Raw genomic sequence first — 18,947 nt, 5'->3', positions numbered from 1 at the left:
ATTTTTATATAGTAGCCACACTTTATCTCCCTCCTTAAGATTTAGTCCCTTAGATCTCCTAGCGTTATAGTACTTTTTTATTCTTTTTTATACTATTTTTACTAATTCTATAAGGTCTGTATAAAGATTTATTAACGTCTTTATTCTTTCTTTAGCTATGCTACTAGTTTTCTTTACTTGCTATAGTAACAACAATATTCTTAGCTTATATTCGTAATTTACCTTAAATAGTAATATGCCTATTCCTTCTTAGGGTATTATATTATATGCGAACTATATAACTAGTAATAGCGATACCTAATTATTCTATGCGTAATTAATATAGTGCCTTAGATATTACTCTAGTGTCTAGTTTAATCTTTCTGTTTAACCGTCTATCTGCGGATAATATACGGTAAAAGTTGCTACTCTAACTTCTTATTCCGCTAAGAATACCTCCTAAAATACTGCTATAAATCTTAGGTCTCTATCCGATATAATCTTACTTAGTACTCTATATCTTATAAATACTTCTTTAATATAAATTCTAGCGACATCTTCTGCTAATATTTCTTCTATACACGCTATAAAGTATCCCTACTTTATAAGCTTATCTACTATTACTAAGATCGCGTTATGGTCTTATCCAGTAATAGGGTCTCTTAATTTTAGTAATTTAATAATAAAGTCCTATAATATAACCTCCCATAGTCTCTCTAGTGTTTTAATAGGTTATAGCCCTCTATATAGCTTATGCCTTATTAGTTTATTTCTTTAGCAATCTAGATATTTTTTAATAACTTTTCGCGCTAAGCCTTAGATTCCATTAATAATATACTCCTCTTAGAGTCTTAATACTAAGCCTCTAGCTCTATTATGTCCTTAAGTCATTCCCTTATAGAAATCTTCTATAAAATGTTCTGCTATGCTTCTTAGGATATACTTTACCTCTCTATGCTTATATAGTATTTCTTCTCCTAAATATTCTAACTGCTCCTCTAGTTATACCTTAAAGATTCTTTATGCCTAAAAGCTTTCTAGTATCTCGTAGACTCTTTCTAGTTTGTTATCTTCTTAAGTTACTACGATTTTTAGATAATTATACCTAATTAATCTATCTATATCTTTTCGTAGTAAAGCCCCTAATGGCTTTTTGTTATTTTACAGTTCAGCTTTATAACTTAAAGCATCTGCTTACGTGTTATCTGTACCCTTAGTATACTAAATCTTAAAATACTATTCTATAAGCATTTCTGCCCATCTAACCTGTCTTTAGTTAAGTTCCTTTATTATTAGGAATCCTATTAGGTTTTTATAGTCCGTCTTAACTATAAATAGTTTCTCTACGCCTTATAAGAACGCTTTTTATTCTTTTAGTGCTATAACTATACCTAACAACTCCTTATTGTAGATATTATAGTTTAACTCTAGTAGTGTTATTTTCCGACTATAGTATGCCACTGGGTGCTATCTATCTTAATATTTCTATATAAAGTATACCCCTAGTATATAGTCTAATAAACCTTTACCACACATGCAACCTTACTAAAAGGTAGCGCCACACTCCAAAACTTACGCATACCCATCTTACCATCAAAAACAATCGATTTTCTAACTTTCAAGACCTAATTCCTACTGCCTAGCGAGCTAGAGGTGGATTTATTTGTCGTTTTACCCCCTTTCCCCTAACAGAAAATTATTCTTAGGGGTAGTCCTAGCTTGTAAGCGAGGCACGGACAGGAACACTAAAACTACTACTACTACCACCACCACCAATACCAGGGGTCTAGTATTACTACTACCTTTAAACCTAATCTCCCCAGAAATCCTCTAGTAGGATTAGTAAGGAAAAAGGGTATAAGGATAGTAAAAACTAGAAAACTCCCCTTATAAGATGCCAAGGCCTACCAGGCCTAAAAAGAAACCTCCTATAGAGACAAGTGACGGCAACGAGTCTATAGGCGAAACCCCTATAGAAAGAAATAATAATAGATTTCTATTTTCATCTTCTTTTCTTTCTCCTCCCAGCTTGTCTAAGAAGGGAGAGAAAAGAGAACATCCTTAAACTTCTCCCGAAAAAGAAAACCAAAAACCTGCAAAAAAGAAACTAATAACTACTACGGATGGCACACCTAGTACACCTATACCTTTTCCTCCCCTTTCTCCAGAACAATACCCACAAAAAGCTCTAGAAAGCCTAACCCAGGCATATANAGGGCTAGAAGAAGAAGAAAAAAAAGAATAAGTTAAATAGCTAGAGGACTATACAAGGAGTATCTTAGCAGGAGAAAATCCCTTTATAAAAGGAAAAGAAAAGGAAAAATATGTCCTAAAAGGGCTAGTAGAAGAAGTAAGGGCTCTCCGTAAGGAGGTAGCCCCTACTAAGGAAACTTACGCAGAAAGACTAAGGAAGAACCTCCCTTCCTCGTCCTCTCTACCCTCCTTACTACCACCTCCTTCTAGTAGGAGTCCTCCTACTTCTACTAGAAGTAAGAAAAAGCAGTTATAAAAAAGGAAGCTAGTTCTAATTATAGACGAAAAGGACCAACCTTTAGATATCTTCTCTATACGAAACAAAGTCAATTAACTATTTGCATTAAAACTGCAAGTAGAAAAACCAGTACTAGCGTCTATAGCTAGAACTAGAGGAAAACAAAATATTCTCCTTACTACTATAGAGGAGTATAATGCAGATTTCCTAGTTAAATATAAGGAGATCTGGTATAACTGCTTTACCTTCTAAAGAGAACAAAAACTAGAACCATGGGTTTAAGTTATAGCCTATGGGGTTCCTACCCTACCTTTCCTAGGAGAAGGAGGCTCTAAGCTTCTAAAAGAAGAAATTGAGACCTTTAATCCTATAAAGATATAAGGACTACTTAAATGGATCTTATCTAGTGAAAAAAGACACAATCTATAGACTAGATTTGGCTCTATAGTTTTTACTATAGAGAACGAAGAAAAAAGACAAGAAATCCTTAAGTAAAAAGAGATATCAATTGCAGGTATAGCTACTAAGGTAGTAAAATACCTCGAAATCTCTCCTACTACGCAGTGCACGAGCTGCCAAAAATTTGGCCATATAGGAGATAGGTGCTCTACTAGGGCCTGCAGATACTATGCGGCTGCATATTTATCTAAAGACTATTCCTGTTCTACCTGTATAATAATAGGCAAGCCTTGCCAGCATACTACCCCTCTTTGCATTAATTGTAAAGAAAAACACTTTACTAATAGTAAAGACTATAAGACTCTTAAAGCTGCTAAACTAGTACGTAAAGGAGATTCTATGGAAGAATAAAACAGATAGGATTCTAGAAGGAGGCAACTCCTACTAGACTCTTAAAAAGATATTAGAGAGTAAAAGAACAGAAATAAATTGCAAAAGGATAGGGACAGGGGTTAGGATTTCTTATAGTTTTCTTACCATTTTCTCATTCCCTAGTAGTTGTAGTATCTTAGTGCTTTACTAGGAAACTATAAACTACTAGAATATAGCTACTAGTATATATTAAGCTGCCTAGAAAGGATTTATATATATAGAACTATAGCGCCATAGCCCAAGGCTGCATGCGTAGTATTATACGTAGTATAATACAATGGATATAAAAATAAAAAATAAAAAAACATAGTCTAATATATTTGTTTCTATAACCGTCTCTAGTTTTAGTTAATAGATCTTAAGAACTAGCTCCTAGGTAAATAACTCTTTAACTTTTTTAAAGAGTCCTTTCTATTCCTCTCCCCATGCCTATAGTTCTTCTTTCTTTATTAATCGCGTAAATAGTTTAATATCCTTTAACTATTACGCTATAAACCTTCTATAGTAATTGCAAAACCCTAAAAATAATCTTAGCTACGTAATGTTCTCTAGTTTTTACAAATTCACTATAGCCTTAATCTTCCTTAGATCTATACTAAGTTAGCCTAGTTTAATAATAAATTTAACAAAATTGGTCTTCCTAATAAAGAACTCGCATTTCTTAATTACTACTAGCATCTATTCTTCCTGTAGTCTCTTTAAAACCTATTTAACGTGTTCTCTATATTCTTCCTTACTTATTAAGTAGATAATAATATTGTTAAGGTATACTATAATAAATTCATCTAAGTATTCTTTTAATATATTGTTAATATGCTTCTAGAACGTTACTAGTACATTTATAAGCCCGAATTGTATAACTAATAGTTTATATAGTCCTTTCTTTAACCTAAAGGCTGCCTTTTATTCGTTGCCTTCCTTAATCCTAATCTAATAGTACGCCTATCTTAGATCTATCTTTGTAAAGATTTATACGTTGCCTATCCTGTCTTAGATTTTGCTAATTAAGGGTAAAGGATACCTATTCTTTCTAGTGATACTGTTTAACTATTTATAGTTAATATACAGCCTTAGTTTACCATTCTTCTTTAATATAAATAGTACTAGATAACCCGCTAATAACTACAATGGTCTAATATATCCCTTTTGTAGATTTTCCTAGATAAACTCTTTTAATACTCTACCTTTTTCCTCGGTAAGCTTATAGGTTAGAAAAAACCTTAAACTTATTCCTAGTTTTAACTCTATTTTATAGTCCTATACTGTATATTCTAATAGCTTTTTACTTTCTAGTAACTATAGATTTTTGCTATACTTATAGTATCTCTGTTATAGTGCTGTAATGAAGTAGACTAAATACCTACGTTATAGTATAAAGAGGGGAAGAAGGTAGAAAGGGGGTATTATATATAAATAGTAGGGCCGGCCGCTAAGTCGCTAGTGGTAGGCTAGCTAATAGTAGGAAATAGTACAAGACAGTATAAAACAGTATGCGTTAGGTCAGTACCGTAACAGTACTTCTCTCTCCTAGATAGTTTGGTCCCTAAACTAAATAGATAACTTAAAAATAGGCAGTATACGGGGTTGCCTATTTTTTACCGTAAAGATATTAGTTCCGCTTACTACCCTTAACCAAGCTAATGGCGATTTTCTATACCGGGCATAGAAAATCCTAATTAGTTAGTTTAGTGAGTAAGGTTGGTAGAACTCTACACTACCACCTAAATCGATCCGTGTGGCGTTTCTTAGCAAGAATTTAGCTAATTAAATAACTTTAACCGCCGGTTGAAGTTCTATAACATCTTAACCACTATAAATTTTAATATAGTGGTCGGCCGCGACTTCGGCATAACTTTTCCTTATCTTATACCTAGTCTAGGGGTCTTAGCTTCTTAGGGTGTTGCTTATAGAAGCGCTATACAGCTTATTCGTAACCCTTTAGGTCTTCCTCTAGCTGCTAGGTTGTATCCTTATAATATTTCCATTTAATCTTATAAGTTAGGCCCTAGGGGTCTTCGTTATGTATATTAAGGATTTTCTTAAACTCCTATTTATCTTTTATATTGCCGTTATTATCTCTCTCTACCACTCGTCCTTATATATTACGGCGCTTTGCGGTATTAATATTTGCTTAGCTAGGGATCTCTTTAATAGCTTAGAGGCGGACCTTAGATATATAAAAGGATTTATTTACTTAGATATAGTCTAGAAGGTCTACTATAACTACCCCTTAGTATACTACGAGTACGGGGTATAGGCCGTCCTATTTGTCGCCCTATTTCTTCTTAGGTCTATTTATCTTTATATTTTCTAAGCTAACCATAACTATATCGCCTTCGTAGAATAACGCGCTCTTATCCCTATAGGTATTAGCATTATCTTTATAGCGTTACTATAAAATCTAGGCTAAGGCCTTAAGCTATATTAATATCCGCTTAAAGCGGTTACCTATAGAGTCTGTATAGAAGAACTCCTTCTTTACTTATGCTAATAGTGTTAGTGGGTAGGGGCCAGCAGGCTTAATTCTAAGGCGAGGGTTAAAGCTATAGTTTATAAAAAACGGGGAGATGCCTATGCTCTTATTAACTTAGTTATTTATAGTAAACTTAGTAAGCGGTAGGTAGTTAACCTAGTTGTCCTATATAAAGCTAACAAAAGCATAAAGGTATTTATTTATAGCAGCGTTAATAATTTTAGTTTGGCCGTTTATTTCTAGGTATTAGGCTAAGCTTAGTTATAAGGTTATCTTAAGGTGTTTACTTAGTTATTGCTAGAAGTTGCTAATAAATTATATACCGTAATTAGAGATAATTATGCTTAGTATACCATGGAGCTTATATACATTATTAATAAAGTTATTAACTAGCTCCTCTATTAAGAGTCCTGTTACTAAAACAAGGTGTTATATTTTAGTTAGGCGGTCTATAATAATAAGGATATATTTATATACTTTACCGTGGCGTTAGCATACCGGCAGCGTTATAATATAATTAATTAAGATATTAGTCCACAGGCGAGCGGGTAATTTTAATAGCTTTAGGAAACCGGGCGGGGCAGAATAGGGGGTTTTAGTGCGAAAGTATAGGGTATAGTCTTTAATAAAGGTAGCTATAAACTGGGAGATTCCTAGCTACCAGTATATTTAGTTTAAGAGGTTAAAAGTCTTAACCTGGCTAGGGTAACTAATAGGGCCGCTGCTATAAGAGTAATAGGTAACTTCTAGGCGGAGGTCTAGGGCGTTAGGGACAAAGAGATATTAGCAAAAGTAGATCTGTCCGTTAACAATACTATATTCTAACTTATTATAATAAAGTAATTTCCTAATCTTCTTTAGCTAATAGTGAGCTTTCCAATTATATAGGGCTACTACTATATCTCTTGCGAGTTTGTTCTTCTAGTATCCTAGCTAAATTAACTTGTTTAGTAACTTTTTAGCTATTTTAGGGTCTAAAGCGGCTATAAACTCCGCGTTATTAGAGTTATAGGACTTATATAGTAATTCTTCTAAGATTATAGGGTTAACTTTTTAGGGCGGTATAACGACTTAGGCTTAGTGGCGGAGGCGTTTATTATTAGCGTCCTTAGGCCTTATTCCTAGTAGCTAGCTTAGGGCGTTAGGGAGTATAGCTTTACTGCTAGGTCTGTATATAATTATAAAGTTAAATTATAAAAGAAACTCTGCCTACTAGACTTAGCGCTAGTTTAGCTACTTAGTAGTTATAAACGTCTATAGGTTTTTATAGTTGGTAATAATTTTAAACGGCTCCTTAGTCCCTTATAGCTTAGGACGCTATTTCTCTAAAGCTTTAATAATAGCTAAGAGTTCTTTATCGTAGATTTTATAGTTATACTTTAGCGTAGAGTGCTTTATAGAGAAGAATGCGACCAGTCTTAATTTTCTATTATTATTATACTGGGAAAGGACTCCGCCGGAAGCCTAATTTAATATATTTATCTTTACCACTGTTTTTTTTGTGTAGTTATAGTATGCTAGTACTAGTGCTAAAGTAAAGGCTCCCTTAAGGGCCTTAAACGATTTAGCTTGTTCTGGTCCTTATAGCTATCCAATATCCTTCTTTAGGAGTTTTATTATAGGTATAGTAATAGTAGAGTAGCCTTAGATAAATCGTTGGTAGAAGTTCGCGAAGCTAAGAAATTGTTATAGTTTTTTAATTAATATTGGGTCCTTCTATTTCTATAAGGCCTGTACCTTCTTAGGGTCTATAGTTATGCTATTAGTTAAAATAATTAAGCTAAGGTATTTTATTTTAGTAGAGTAGAACTTAGACTTATTAATATTAATCTAAAGTCTAGTATTGCCAAGTCTTTAAATAACTTTATTTATATACTTAGTGTGCTTAACGCGTGTTTTTAGAAAAGATAAGGATATTATTAAGGTAGGCAGTATAGTAGTTATTAAGGGCGTTATATAGAATATAGTTAATATAGTTTTAGAACGTAGCGGGTATATTATAGAGGCTAAATAGTATAACTAGTATCTTATAGAGTCCGAACTAGGTAATAAATACTATAAGTTACTTATAGCCCTTTGCAATCCGGATCCGGTTAAATATAGTAATTATATTAAGTTTAGTAAAGTACTTAGCACTATAAAGTGCGTTAAGTGTCTTATAGATTAGTGGTAGTGGGTATTAATTCTTAATAGTGACTATGTTTAGGCCTTAGTAGTTATAGTAGATTTATATACCGCCGCCGGGCTTAGCAGCAAGGAGGAGTAGTATAGTAGCTAGTAAGGTTAATTCGCGGATAAAACCCTTATCTAGTATCTTATTAATCTACTTTTTTACACACTTAAGTTTAGTAGATAAGAGTGGTCTATTTTTATAGTATAGGGCCTAGTTTTTAGGAGTAATCTTAATTTTATAGTCCTATAGTTAGTGAGGGGGTAGCTTATCTATATTCTTAGGGAGGAAGTGCTTAATATATTTACTAAACTCCTTTAGTAGGCGTTGTAGAATATCTTCGCGGGTTAATCCTGGTTTGCCTTTTAGGAATTTTTTAATATTGGTGTTAACTATTTTCCGACGTAAAAGCTTAGGTTTAGTTTTTAGATTTATCTTAAGGAAGTTATAGAAATAGGGGGGGAGCACTTTACGGGCTTCCTTTATTATATAGTTGCCTTCTACTAGCCGGCGGAAAGACCTTTATAATAGGTTTGGTACTTCTATTAGGCCTATAGGCAGCTCTTTAAGTAGCTGTTAGTGCTTATCTTGTTTAACTAGTTCTACTAGCTCCGCTATATAGATCCTTATTACCTTTATATCTTTTTGTTTATAGAACTAGGTAAAATTAATAGCATAAGTGTATTTAATATTGTCTAGGTTGGGGCGTATTTAGTTCTCTGGTGCTATAGCTAGGCTAATATAGCTTAGTTAGCCCGGGGGAGCGGAAACGAGGCGGTGGCCCTATATAGTACACGCGGGAGATAGGTATAAGGTTGGACGTTACGGTGGCGCGGTTTCTATTATCCGGGTCTTAGTAATTCTATAGCTAGTCCTTGCTGTAACGCGAGCTGTAGTGTGCGTATATGGTATATGGCTTAGTTTTAGGTGTTAGGCTAAACGGCTGGGGTTTAAATAGTGCCTAGGTTGGGGTTGGATTTTTAATAGTAGTGGTATAAAGTAGACCTTCTTCCTTAGTCTTAGTAGGGCTGGCTAGCCCGTTATTTTAGTCTTAAGTGCTAGGGTAGTCTAGTCTTTTACTATTTTGTTTCTTTGCAGCTATACGGGCTCCCCTTTATTAGGAACGTCTTTTATTATTAGGGCTTTGTATATAGTCCTAAGCACTAGGCTTAGTAGTGCTGAGTATCTATATAGGGCGTCTCTGCTAACGTTGGTTATCCTCTACGGGAGGTAGTGCCTAAAGTAGTAGTCTAAGTTAAAGCGGATCTTAAGTTTCCTAAAGCTAGGATAGGGCTCGTGCTTCTAAAGCTAGGGTATATTTAGGATAATTGGGGTAGCGGGCGAGAGTTTAGTAATAAAAAAGAGCATAGCTTTAGTATGGAGGCCGATTAACATTTAGGTAGTAAAGTAGTCTGTAATAATAATACAACGGATATAAAAATAAAAAAAAATAGTCTGTAATAAGCGAAGTTGGGATGCTATTTATAAGGCGCAGTGGCCTAAGTGCTAGCAGCTTCTTAGTTATAATATTATACTTTCTTACAATAGACTCTACGTCGGTAAATGCTATTATAGTACTACTAGAGTCTACTAGGCTTACTATATTAATATAAACTTAGGGGTATAGGTTATATAATAAGGAGAGTTAGGTTTAAATAAGGATTAATTTTTTATTACTATTTACTAATTTAAGATTAAGTAGTAGTTTACTAATAGAAAGGACTAATTAATCTAGTAATAGGGACCTAATCTTCTTGTCTTCCTCTTTATATAGTTTAGACCCTTAAATACGACTTAGTCTAAGGGTCTGCCTTTTAATAACTAGGGTATAGGGCTGTCTTAGCAGGGCGGTCTAGTGTCTGTTTAGCTGGCGGTATTAGTTTTAATTTTGGTTAGGGTATAAGAAGATAATACCTCGCTAATAACGTGGCCGTGTTTGTATTCGCTAGCGCGAAGTTACTAATACTAGGTATTGTTAACGGGTTAGGCTTCTATATAGGGCATGGTTTAAAGTAACTAAGCTATAGGGTTAAAGGGGAGGGGTCGTCTACCGCGGCTATAATAGGCTCCGCGGTTAAGCGTCTATAATAAACTCTACAGTTACTGCGTCCGCGGTTATTAGTTCATATCATTTAATAGGGTAGTATTAGGACTAGGTTTACTATCTTAGTAGGGTTATAAGCATCCTTCTAGTGGCTAGGCAGGCCATAGGTAAGGTATAGTCTATTATTAACGCGGCGCTTACGCTCCGTATCTAAGATTTTATTAAGGTCTATAGGTTCTCTAGTTACTGCTAGGGTTAGGGTCAATATAGGGGCAGGGGCTTGGGTAGGTAGGTAGTAGTTAGCGTTCTTCTTAAGGTTGGCTTAGTGTGTATAGTTTGTAAGGTTCTTAGTAAATATATCTATCTACTTACTCTAACCTATATAGTCGCTGTCATTAATTTTATAGGTAAGTCTAAGTACTAGCTCTTCTATCTTTAGAGAGATAAACTTTTAGAGTAGGTCCACCTTCTATTTATCTGTCTTCTTAGTGTAAACTATTAGCTTATTAAGCTTTCCCTTCTAGGACTAGTAATTACGCTTGCCCTAGGGGAAATAGTTAAGCTTGTTCTTTATAACTTAGGTTATGTTAAGGACCTTATAGTAGGTAATAAGGTCTTTAAGCATATCTTCCTTAGTAGGCCATTTCTATATAGATGTGTTATTTAGGTTCTTATATATAAGCTCTAGGCCCTACTTAATAAACTTATAGGCCTTATTCTCTAGTATATCCGAGATATAAAGGATCTGGGACTAAACTGTGTTAAAGTAGTCCTAGTCCCGGTTAAAGACTCCCTTAATCTTAATATACTAGGTCTTAAAATTAGCTTATTATTCTAGTAGGGTACCTTTTCCGCTAAATATTAGCGGGTCTTTAGATCTCTGTTTTTTCTACTAGGTTACTACTATTATTATAGGGGTTAATTGTTTTAGAATGGTGATAGTCTTTACCTAGGAGTTAATAGTTCCTATTTAGGAAGCAATAAAGGTACTAAGGTTTTTGTTAGCTTTCTTATTGGCGGTATTTATGTTATATATATACTATAGCCCTACTTTAATATTGCTAAGGAACTTATTGGTATAGTTAATAAGGGTAAGGTAAGCTTTACTAGGCTTAAAGGTCTTAGGGTATAGTGGGAAGCGGCGGATTGTCTACGTAATATTGGGGTATATCTCTATAAAGAGGTCTGCGAAAACGTCGTAGGGGTTTTAGGTTTTGGCTATTTCGGTGTCATTAATATCACCTATCTAGGCGCTAGGTAAAAACTAAGGATCGTTCTAGGACTGTGCTAGGGGCGTATTAGTTTTAGCAGGGGTACGCGTAGGTCGTAATTGCTTTGGGGCGGAGGTTAATTGGCTAGGGTATAGGGAATTAGTAATTGCGATAGGGCGTAAATTAAAGATACTACAAACTGTTATAGTGCTATAATAAAGTAGACTAAATAACTACGTTATAGTATAAAGAGGGGAAGAAGGTAGAAAGGGGGTATTGTATATAAATAGTAGGGCCGGCCGCCAAGTCGCTAGTGGTGGGCCAGCTAATAGTAGGAAATAGTACGAGATAGTATGAAACAGTATGCGTCAGGTCAGTGCTGTGATAATCTCTTTAGTATATAACTTAAGCCTCGCTTAGTCTCTTCGTATATCACTCTAACTTAGTACTATACTAACTTAGTTTATTATTGCATTTTATAGCGTTAAGTATTTCTAATATCGACCTAACCTATAACCCAATTAATCTTTAGATTGTATTCCTGTAACTAAGGCATCCCTAGTACTGCCTTATTATTCCCTAATAGTAATATATTAAAAGATATCTTAATTTATCTTCCTTTAATGGTTAACTAAATAGGTCCTGTTTTAAGATTAATAATGCCTCCTTTATAGGCTATTGGATCTTCTAAAATTATTACTAATAGGTAAGGGTACTCCTTCTTCCTATATAGTAATCCCATTCTTTTAACTACTATTAGTAAGATATGGTTCCTTATTACTCTACTATCTATTAGTACTTTAAACTATTAATCTTACTACTTAACCTATAGATTTAGGTGTTATCCTTAAATTCCTTTAAGGGTCTAAGGCTCTATTACTAGTTCCCTCTAGTTTTATAGGCTTCTACTTTTCCTAACTATTAGCTGCTTAATCCTATTTATACTTAGTTCGCTTTTTATCCTTAATATACTATAAATACGTATTCTCTAAGCATTCCCACTACTGTTATCCGTCTAGGTATTCTTCCTTAAGGAATCTTCCTAGTTAAAATATTAAGTCTCCTAACTCCTAAACTTCTACTAGATGCTAGCTATATATATACTTAGTATTTTAGTACTTTTATTCTTTTATTATCCAATATATCCTTATAAGGTATTTCCAGTACTTATCTTTAGGTGCTCTATATATGGTATATATATTATCTATATATATAATCTATACCAATATATAATATGCTTAGTGCTTTAGGTTAACTCTTAGCTCGTCTTTATCCTTAAGTTTAAACCTCTATCGTGTTAATCTAAACGTCGCAACTTTGTTCGCAGGTACTAAGATGCATCTTTCGCTCCTCTAGTCCTCTAATCGTTCCTCTAAATATTTTAATATTATAATTAAGGCTCCTTTAATATAATTTATTGCCTTTTCTATAATTAGGTGGTCCTAGATAACTTTCTTATCCAACTATATATAGAAATCTTCCTACTTATCATTATACCTTTGCCTATACCACTTTTAGTATAGCTACTAAAGTATATACGGCTCGTCCGTAAGGAAGTATCTTCTTATTACTGCATTATAACAGCCCTTAATGTATTATTCCTTAAACCTAGTTAAAATCCCTAGATCCTCTTTATTTTCCAATTTAGTAAGCCACTTAGCTCTTAGTATACCTACTCTAGGCCTATTAGTAATTCTTTATACTAGCGCTTTATCCCTTATATATCCTAGTATATTAATTCTCTAATCCAATTTCTATTATTACTATACAATAATTCTTACTCTAAATTCTGCTATAGTCTCTTTTAGTTTTCGCCTTATGAGTAGATCCTTAAAGTCTTCCTACTTCTTAATCTTATTAATAGTCCTTATTTATATCTCAAAGTCTTAGTTCCATAGGATTCTTAATCCTAAGCTTACTTCTAACTTAAGCTTTGCTCTTACCTTAGTCTAACTAGGCTTAGGTATTCTTATCTTATCTTAAGAGTCTTAAATCTTACTTATCTTATCTTAAAAGTCTTATACCTATAGGAAACTCTATCCTAAGCTTATTTATATATCTTTAAACTAAGCTATTACCCTACTCTATTAGTTACTGTCCGTTATAGGTCCTTAGGTCTACCTTATTTCGTCTTAAGAATTTTAGTCGTCTCTTATCTGATCTTAAGAGTCTTAAGCCTTTAGCCTTTTGCCTTTATTAAGTACCGAAGTAGTTCGCTATCCTACTTCTCTTACGTCTTATAAAGCAATAGATATTGTATCTAGTGGGGTCTTAATCCCTACTAATGTTCCCTATTCTATAGTAGAATTATTCTCTACCTCTATTATAACATCTTTAAGGTTTATATACTCCTAGTAAGCTGCCTTTATTACCTTATCGTTATAAAATATTTCGCCTATATTAAACTTATTGTCTTTAATATCTAATCTATAAACTAGTTTATTGGTTCCTCTATATTCTAAGGTTATTAGCTCCTATAGCTAATAGCTTACGCCATACTTAGCGTCTTTATAAATTTGGTATGCGTTATTATAACAGAACGCAAAACTTTTAATTAAACATTCTTTTGTTTCTTATAGTATACTATTATCCCTCTATACGTATATATCTTTTACTATTAGTCTAGTTCCCTTTATTATATAGTAACTCTAACTATTTTTATAATCCCTTATAAAGTAACCTTATTTTCCATAATTTATATAAGCTCTATCTTTAAACCATTAACTCTGTTATAGAGTCCGCCTAAACATCTTCTACTGCTAAAATCCCTAGTTTAGCCTCTACTTCTTAGTCCTATAATTACTAAATCCTTAACCTCTAAGTTTCTACAGTTTCTTACTCCATCTCTTATAGGCTTCTTTAGTACTACTTAGGTCCATTAGCTCTGCGCCATACTATAGTTTCTAGCTTAGTTTTAGTCGTTATGTACTCTACGCCTTATATAACTATAGAACTCTATCCTAGCTTCTCTTAGCCTGTTCCTTTTAGTAGATCTAATTATTAATCTCAATTGCTTAATCTATTAAATCCTATAGGGTGTCCGTATCTTCTATTAGAATAATCGCGTCCTAGACTTTAGCCTTAAGTCCCTATTTATACTATACTATAAGCGCCTTATTATTCTACTCTACTTATATTACTAATGTCTGGAACTACGTTATATACTTAATTACTAAGGTTTATTACATAATATCTTAGAGTTTTTTTTTTGCCATGGTTACTAACTCCGGGTCTCTAAATATTTGCGTAAGTCGCTCCGTAAACCCTTCCTAGCTTAAGAATATAAATCGCACTTCTTAATTAGTGGTTGTTATTCCGTTTACCTATATCTCCGTAAGGTAAGGCTTAAACCACTTAAGTGCTCTTCCTAATAGGAATAGTCCTATATAGGCTATTCAATCTATAGGTGTCGGTAGCTTTACCCCTTCTTGCGTAACTTTAAAGTATATTTACGTAAGGAATCCCTTAAGCTTTAATCTTTCTCCTAAGAATCTTTTAATTAATAGTAGCTTAACCCTTACCGCTTCTATCCCATTAACCCTTTCTTCTAGCGCCGTATTATTTTTTATTAACTAGTTAATTACCTCTTATAACTATCTAACCATCACAGGTTATTGTAAATTAGTATCTGCCATACTGGTGTTACCTAACCTTAAAGTAGTTGCCGCCGTTAATAGCGTCATGGTGGCTGTCTTTGGTGGTATATTGTTTAACTTTCTATATTTAATACCGTAACTAGGTAGTAATTATATAACGGAACCTTGTAGCAAGTACTACGGTAGGCTTATTATTAGGCTAGGTGTATAGGTAATGCAAATTAAAGTTAACAACGTAATAATAACTAGTGGAGTAGTTGCCTAACAGATTAACTCTAATTATATTCTAAGAATCACTATAAGGAAGGAACTATCTAGGTAGGGACTGTAGTCCTTTAAGTATATAACCGTACTCCTATAAAATCCTTCTTATATATAATATACGTATACTCTATCTACTCTATTATAGATTACACAGATTATACAGATTATATAGATTACATTATGTGACCTTAGTTACTATTCTTCATTATATAGTTCTATCGGCTCCATTCTAAACCGTGCCTAAATTAACCAACTAGCTTCTTCTGATTCTTCTCTAAGTAGTTATAACATTGTACTTAAAGCGTCTATAACAGTTTTACTAGTTCCTAGCACTTAAATCTGCTAAGGATTTGCCCTAAAGCGGCTATATATCCCTAAGCGAAGCTTTTACGCCTAATAAGACATTACCGCATTCTGCTATATTCTGCCATATTGTTATATTCTGCCAAATTCTGCTACCTTATTATATTCTGCCAAATTCTGCCACCTTATCGCATTCTGCTAAATTCTGCTATATTATCGCATTCTGCTAAGTTCTACTATATTATTATATTCTACTATATTCTGCCAACCCTAAGTTATAAGCTAACTAATTAGGATTTTCTCTACCCGGTATAGAAAATTATTATTAGCTTGCTTACTACTAGCGCCTTAGCGGCCCTTTTAATATCTTAACCTACTACCTAGTAATCCTTACGCTAAGAGCGGTATACTATACTAGAAGTAAGAGTTAAGGCAATAGAAGTTAGTGGTCTTAGTTTTAATATATAGGTAAAAGGCTTCTAATAACCACCAATCTAGCTGCTGAATTTGCTAATATAAATACCCTAAATCTTTAGTAAACTGGGTAGCGCCCTAGCGGAAAGAGTAGTTTAAGTAACTACTTAGGTTAATCCTAGCAGCTACTAGATAAGAGGAAAGATCTTATAAACCCCTAGAGAGGTAAAGGGTTTAGTATTAAGACTAAATAAGGGAGAGTTAAGGGGTTAAGGGTCCCTATTAAACAGCTTTGTTATAGCAGTAACTGGGTATAATAGGCCGCCTACTACCGCAATAGCGACGCTAACGCCCTAGTATTACTTATCGGCTTTGCTCTATTTAAGGCGGACTATTATCCTACTAGGCGTAAAGGTAATATTATATTAAGTGGCCTTTTTTGCTAGGAAGGTCGTTTGGTTCTTAAGCTCCGCCATAGTATACGTAATCTTGCCTATCTATAGAAATCTAGTAAATGCGAGGGTAAATACGGCATTAGTGTTAATATCTAGTAGTAATAGGCCGTGTATTACTACCTAGGCTAAAATGTCCCCAGTAATGGGTTACTTATCCTTTTTTACTAAGGGAGAGATAGTAGCTGCTTTAGTAAGTAATCGGTGTACTATAGGATCCTTAAATGCTATAATTAAGAAGCCGTAATCTACGTAGCGCGAGCGAATTGCGGAGATATAGGCTTATAAGGTTTCGGCCTTAAGTCTACCTATTTATAGCTAGGAGGTACTAAACGCGCAGCAGGTAATCTATTTGCCTAGTTTATACGGCTTTACTAGGTAGGGGAAGACTCCTTTAAGTACGTAGTATGACTCCTAGCTATTAACTGCTAAGGAATAGTTCCTATAGGTTACTAGTGTAAGGACGTTTTAGAAAAGGAGCGCGTAGAGGTTAAATAGCGCGTTAATATTATCTTTAAAGTTTATAGGCGGTTATAAGTAGTCCATTAGGTTTACGGCACCTATTAAAAACTTATTAGCTTTAGTAGTAATAAATTAAGGGCCTAGTATAGGCAGAACTAATAGATAGCCGCGGCCTAAAATTAAGATAGTATATTAGCTAAACTATTTAAATTACCTAGGATCCACTTCGCGGATATTATAATATTATAAGCTATAGTAGCTAGCATAATCTTACGGAGCGATTTATTTGCTATACTACGGACAATAGTCTTCTTAATACCCTAGTAAACTACTATACTATTAGTGTAAATAGATAGCGCGCTATACTACCAGTTAGTAGACTATAGATTAAATACGTAAGTAATAGCATGCATCTCTTTTAGATTAATATAGTCTACTTATTAACTAGGCTTAGGTAATATGCTAAACGCCTAAGAGATCGTAAGCCATAATGCTACTTCCCATTAGTTAACGTAATAATAAATACTATTATACTAAGTTTGGATTTTCTTAGTAATATTAGGGCTGGTATTATAAAGGGAACTTTGGAAGTCTTAATAAGGGTTATTAAAGCTAATAATAAAACGTCTAAGGCTGACAGCTGATAGTGGGAGGAAAAACTGCAAAAGTAGGACGCTTTAAGGCATTGTATAATAAATATACTATTGCTAAAGTAAGAGTTGTCTAAAAGGAGATTGTTTATAAATTAATATATTTATAAATCTTCTAAGTTGGGGAGACAGCGCGTTTTTAACCTATAATGTAGTAAAGAGGCTTTATTAAGCTACTTAGAGTTAGCCGCGCTGCGCTATACTCTTTAAGCTAAACTTATAAAAGTAAGATTTAAGAGTGGTACTAAATTGCTTATTAGGCTTGTCTAATATATTTTTATATTCTATATCTAATAGCTATAGATAATAATCTTATAGTGAGGCTAAATAACTTAGGAATTAAACTTAAGAGCCGATATAAACATATAGGAAAGATAGAAGATCTTAAAGAGGCTATTTTTATAGTGTGGTAGGCGGTTAACGTTACGCCTAAAGGCTATCTAAATCTCATAAGGCGGCTAAGTAACTTAGGAGACTAAATTAGAAGCTAATATAAACGTATAGAAAAGATAGAAGACCTTAAAGAGGCTATTTAAATAAAGTTATTTGTAACGAGGCCTTGTAGAAAATACTATGGTAGAATTATTAATAGGCTAGGTATATAGGTTAAGAAATATTTAATAATAATAATATAACTAGTAAAGTAGTTACCTAATAGATTAACTCTAATTATATTCTAAGATTTACTATAAAGAAGAGAACTATCTAGGTAGGGACTGTAGTCCTTTAAATATATAATACTACGCCTAAGAAATATACTAAGTACGTTAGTATATTAGTACGTTAGTACGCTACGTTCCTATATTCCTACATTTCTATATTCTAAACTTATAATATAATTAGCTATATAACTTAGCTACCCCTTATTCTACAGCTTAATTAGTTCTAGTGCCTCTTATACTATTTTAACTAACCTATTTATATCTCTTTTTAGTAGTTATACTACTGCCGATATAAGGTCCGTAATACTATCCCCCTCCTTTTTATCTTTATTTTTAAAGATATCTCCTATCTCTAAGTTGTCTATTAGAAGTATAGCATTCCCGTCTTTAATTTAATAACTTTTATTATTCTTAATACCTCCTATTAGATTCTTTATATCTAACCGTCATAATTAGCTAGTAATATTTATTCTTTTACTTAGTAAAGTTATGCCGTCCTATTTTTAGTATATAGAGAAGAAGCTAGTATATATTATAATCGCGGCTCTATTTAGTCGCCAACCTTCTTTTTATACGGAGTATACGCGAGCAAATATATGGTTGTTCTGTAATGTTTAATCTATTTCTAATGCTAAATATACGCGTTTTGCGATTTTATATAATTATCTAGTTCCTTATCTAATTTATTTTAGGGTTTTATGTATTAGTAGTGGTTAAAAGACTAAAGAGTAAGCTAGCCGAGGCTCTTATTAAGGTTTAACGTTATTCTAATACAGCGTTTTAGGCCCTAAAAGCTTAACTAGATGCTTATACTTAGTTATCTTATCTAGTAAAAGTTTATAAAAAGGTACGCTCTAAAGGGTTACGTTTTATTAAGTAAGGTTTCTTTAAGCTTAAGGCTAAGGAGGCTTAAAAGGATTTTAATTAAGAAGAGGCGGAAACAAC

At 33.4% G+C, this 18,947-nt stretch overlaps 1 protein-coding gene across 1 annotated transcript; it reads left to right on the top strand.

Moving 5' to 3' along the window:
• Positions 1 to 2,965: 2,965 nt before the first annotated feature.
• Positions 2,966 to 3,280, top strand: K441DRAFT_572528 (uncharacterized protein; the record flags this gene model as incomplete). The annotated part of the gene is made up of 1 exon (XM_067644022.1): positions 2,966 to 3,280. A coding segment is annotated over one exon (315 nt), but the record flags the coding sequence as incomplete, so codon positions are not given.
• Between the last annotated feature and the right edge of the window lie 15,667 nt (positions 3,281 to 18,947).

The sequence above is a fragment of the Cenococcum geophilum genome, assembly GCF_001692895.1.
Source record: "Cenococcum geophilum 1.58 unplaced genomic scaffold K441scaffold_35, whole genome shotgun sequence".
Classification (NCBI taxonomy): domain Eukaryota; kingdom Fungi; phylum Ascomycota; class Dothideomycetes; order Gloniales; family Gloniaceae; genus Cenococcum; species Cenococcum geophilum.
Note: the sequence above shows the minus strand (reverse complement) of the source record. Positions and strands in the feature narration are given on the sequence as shown.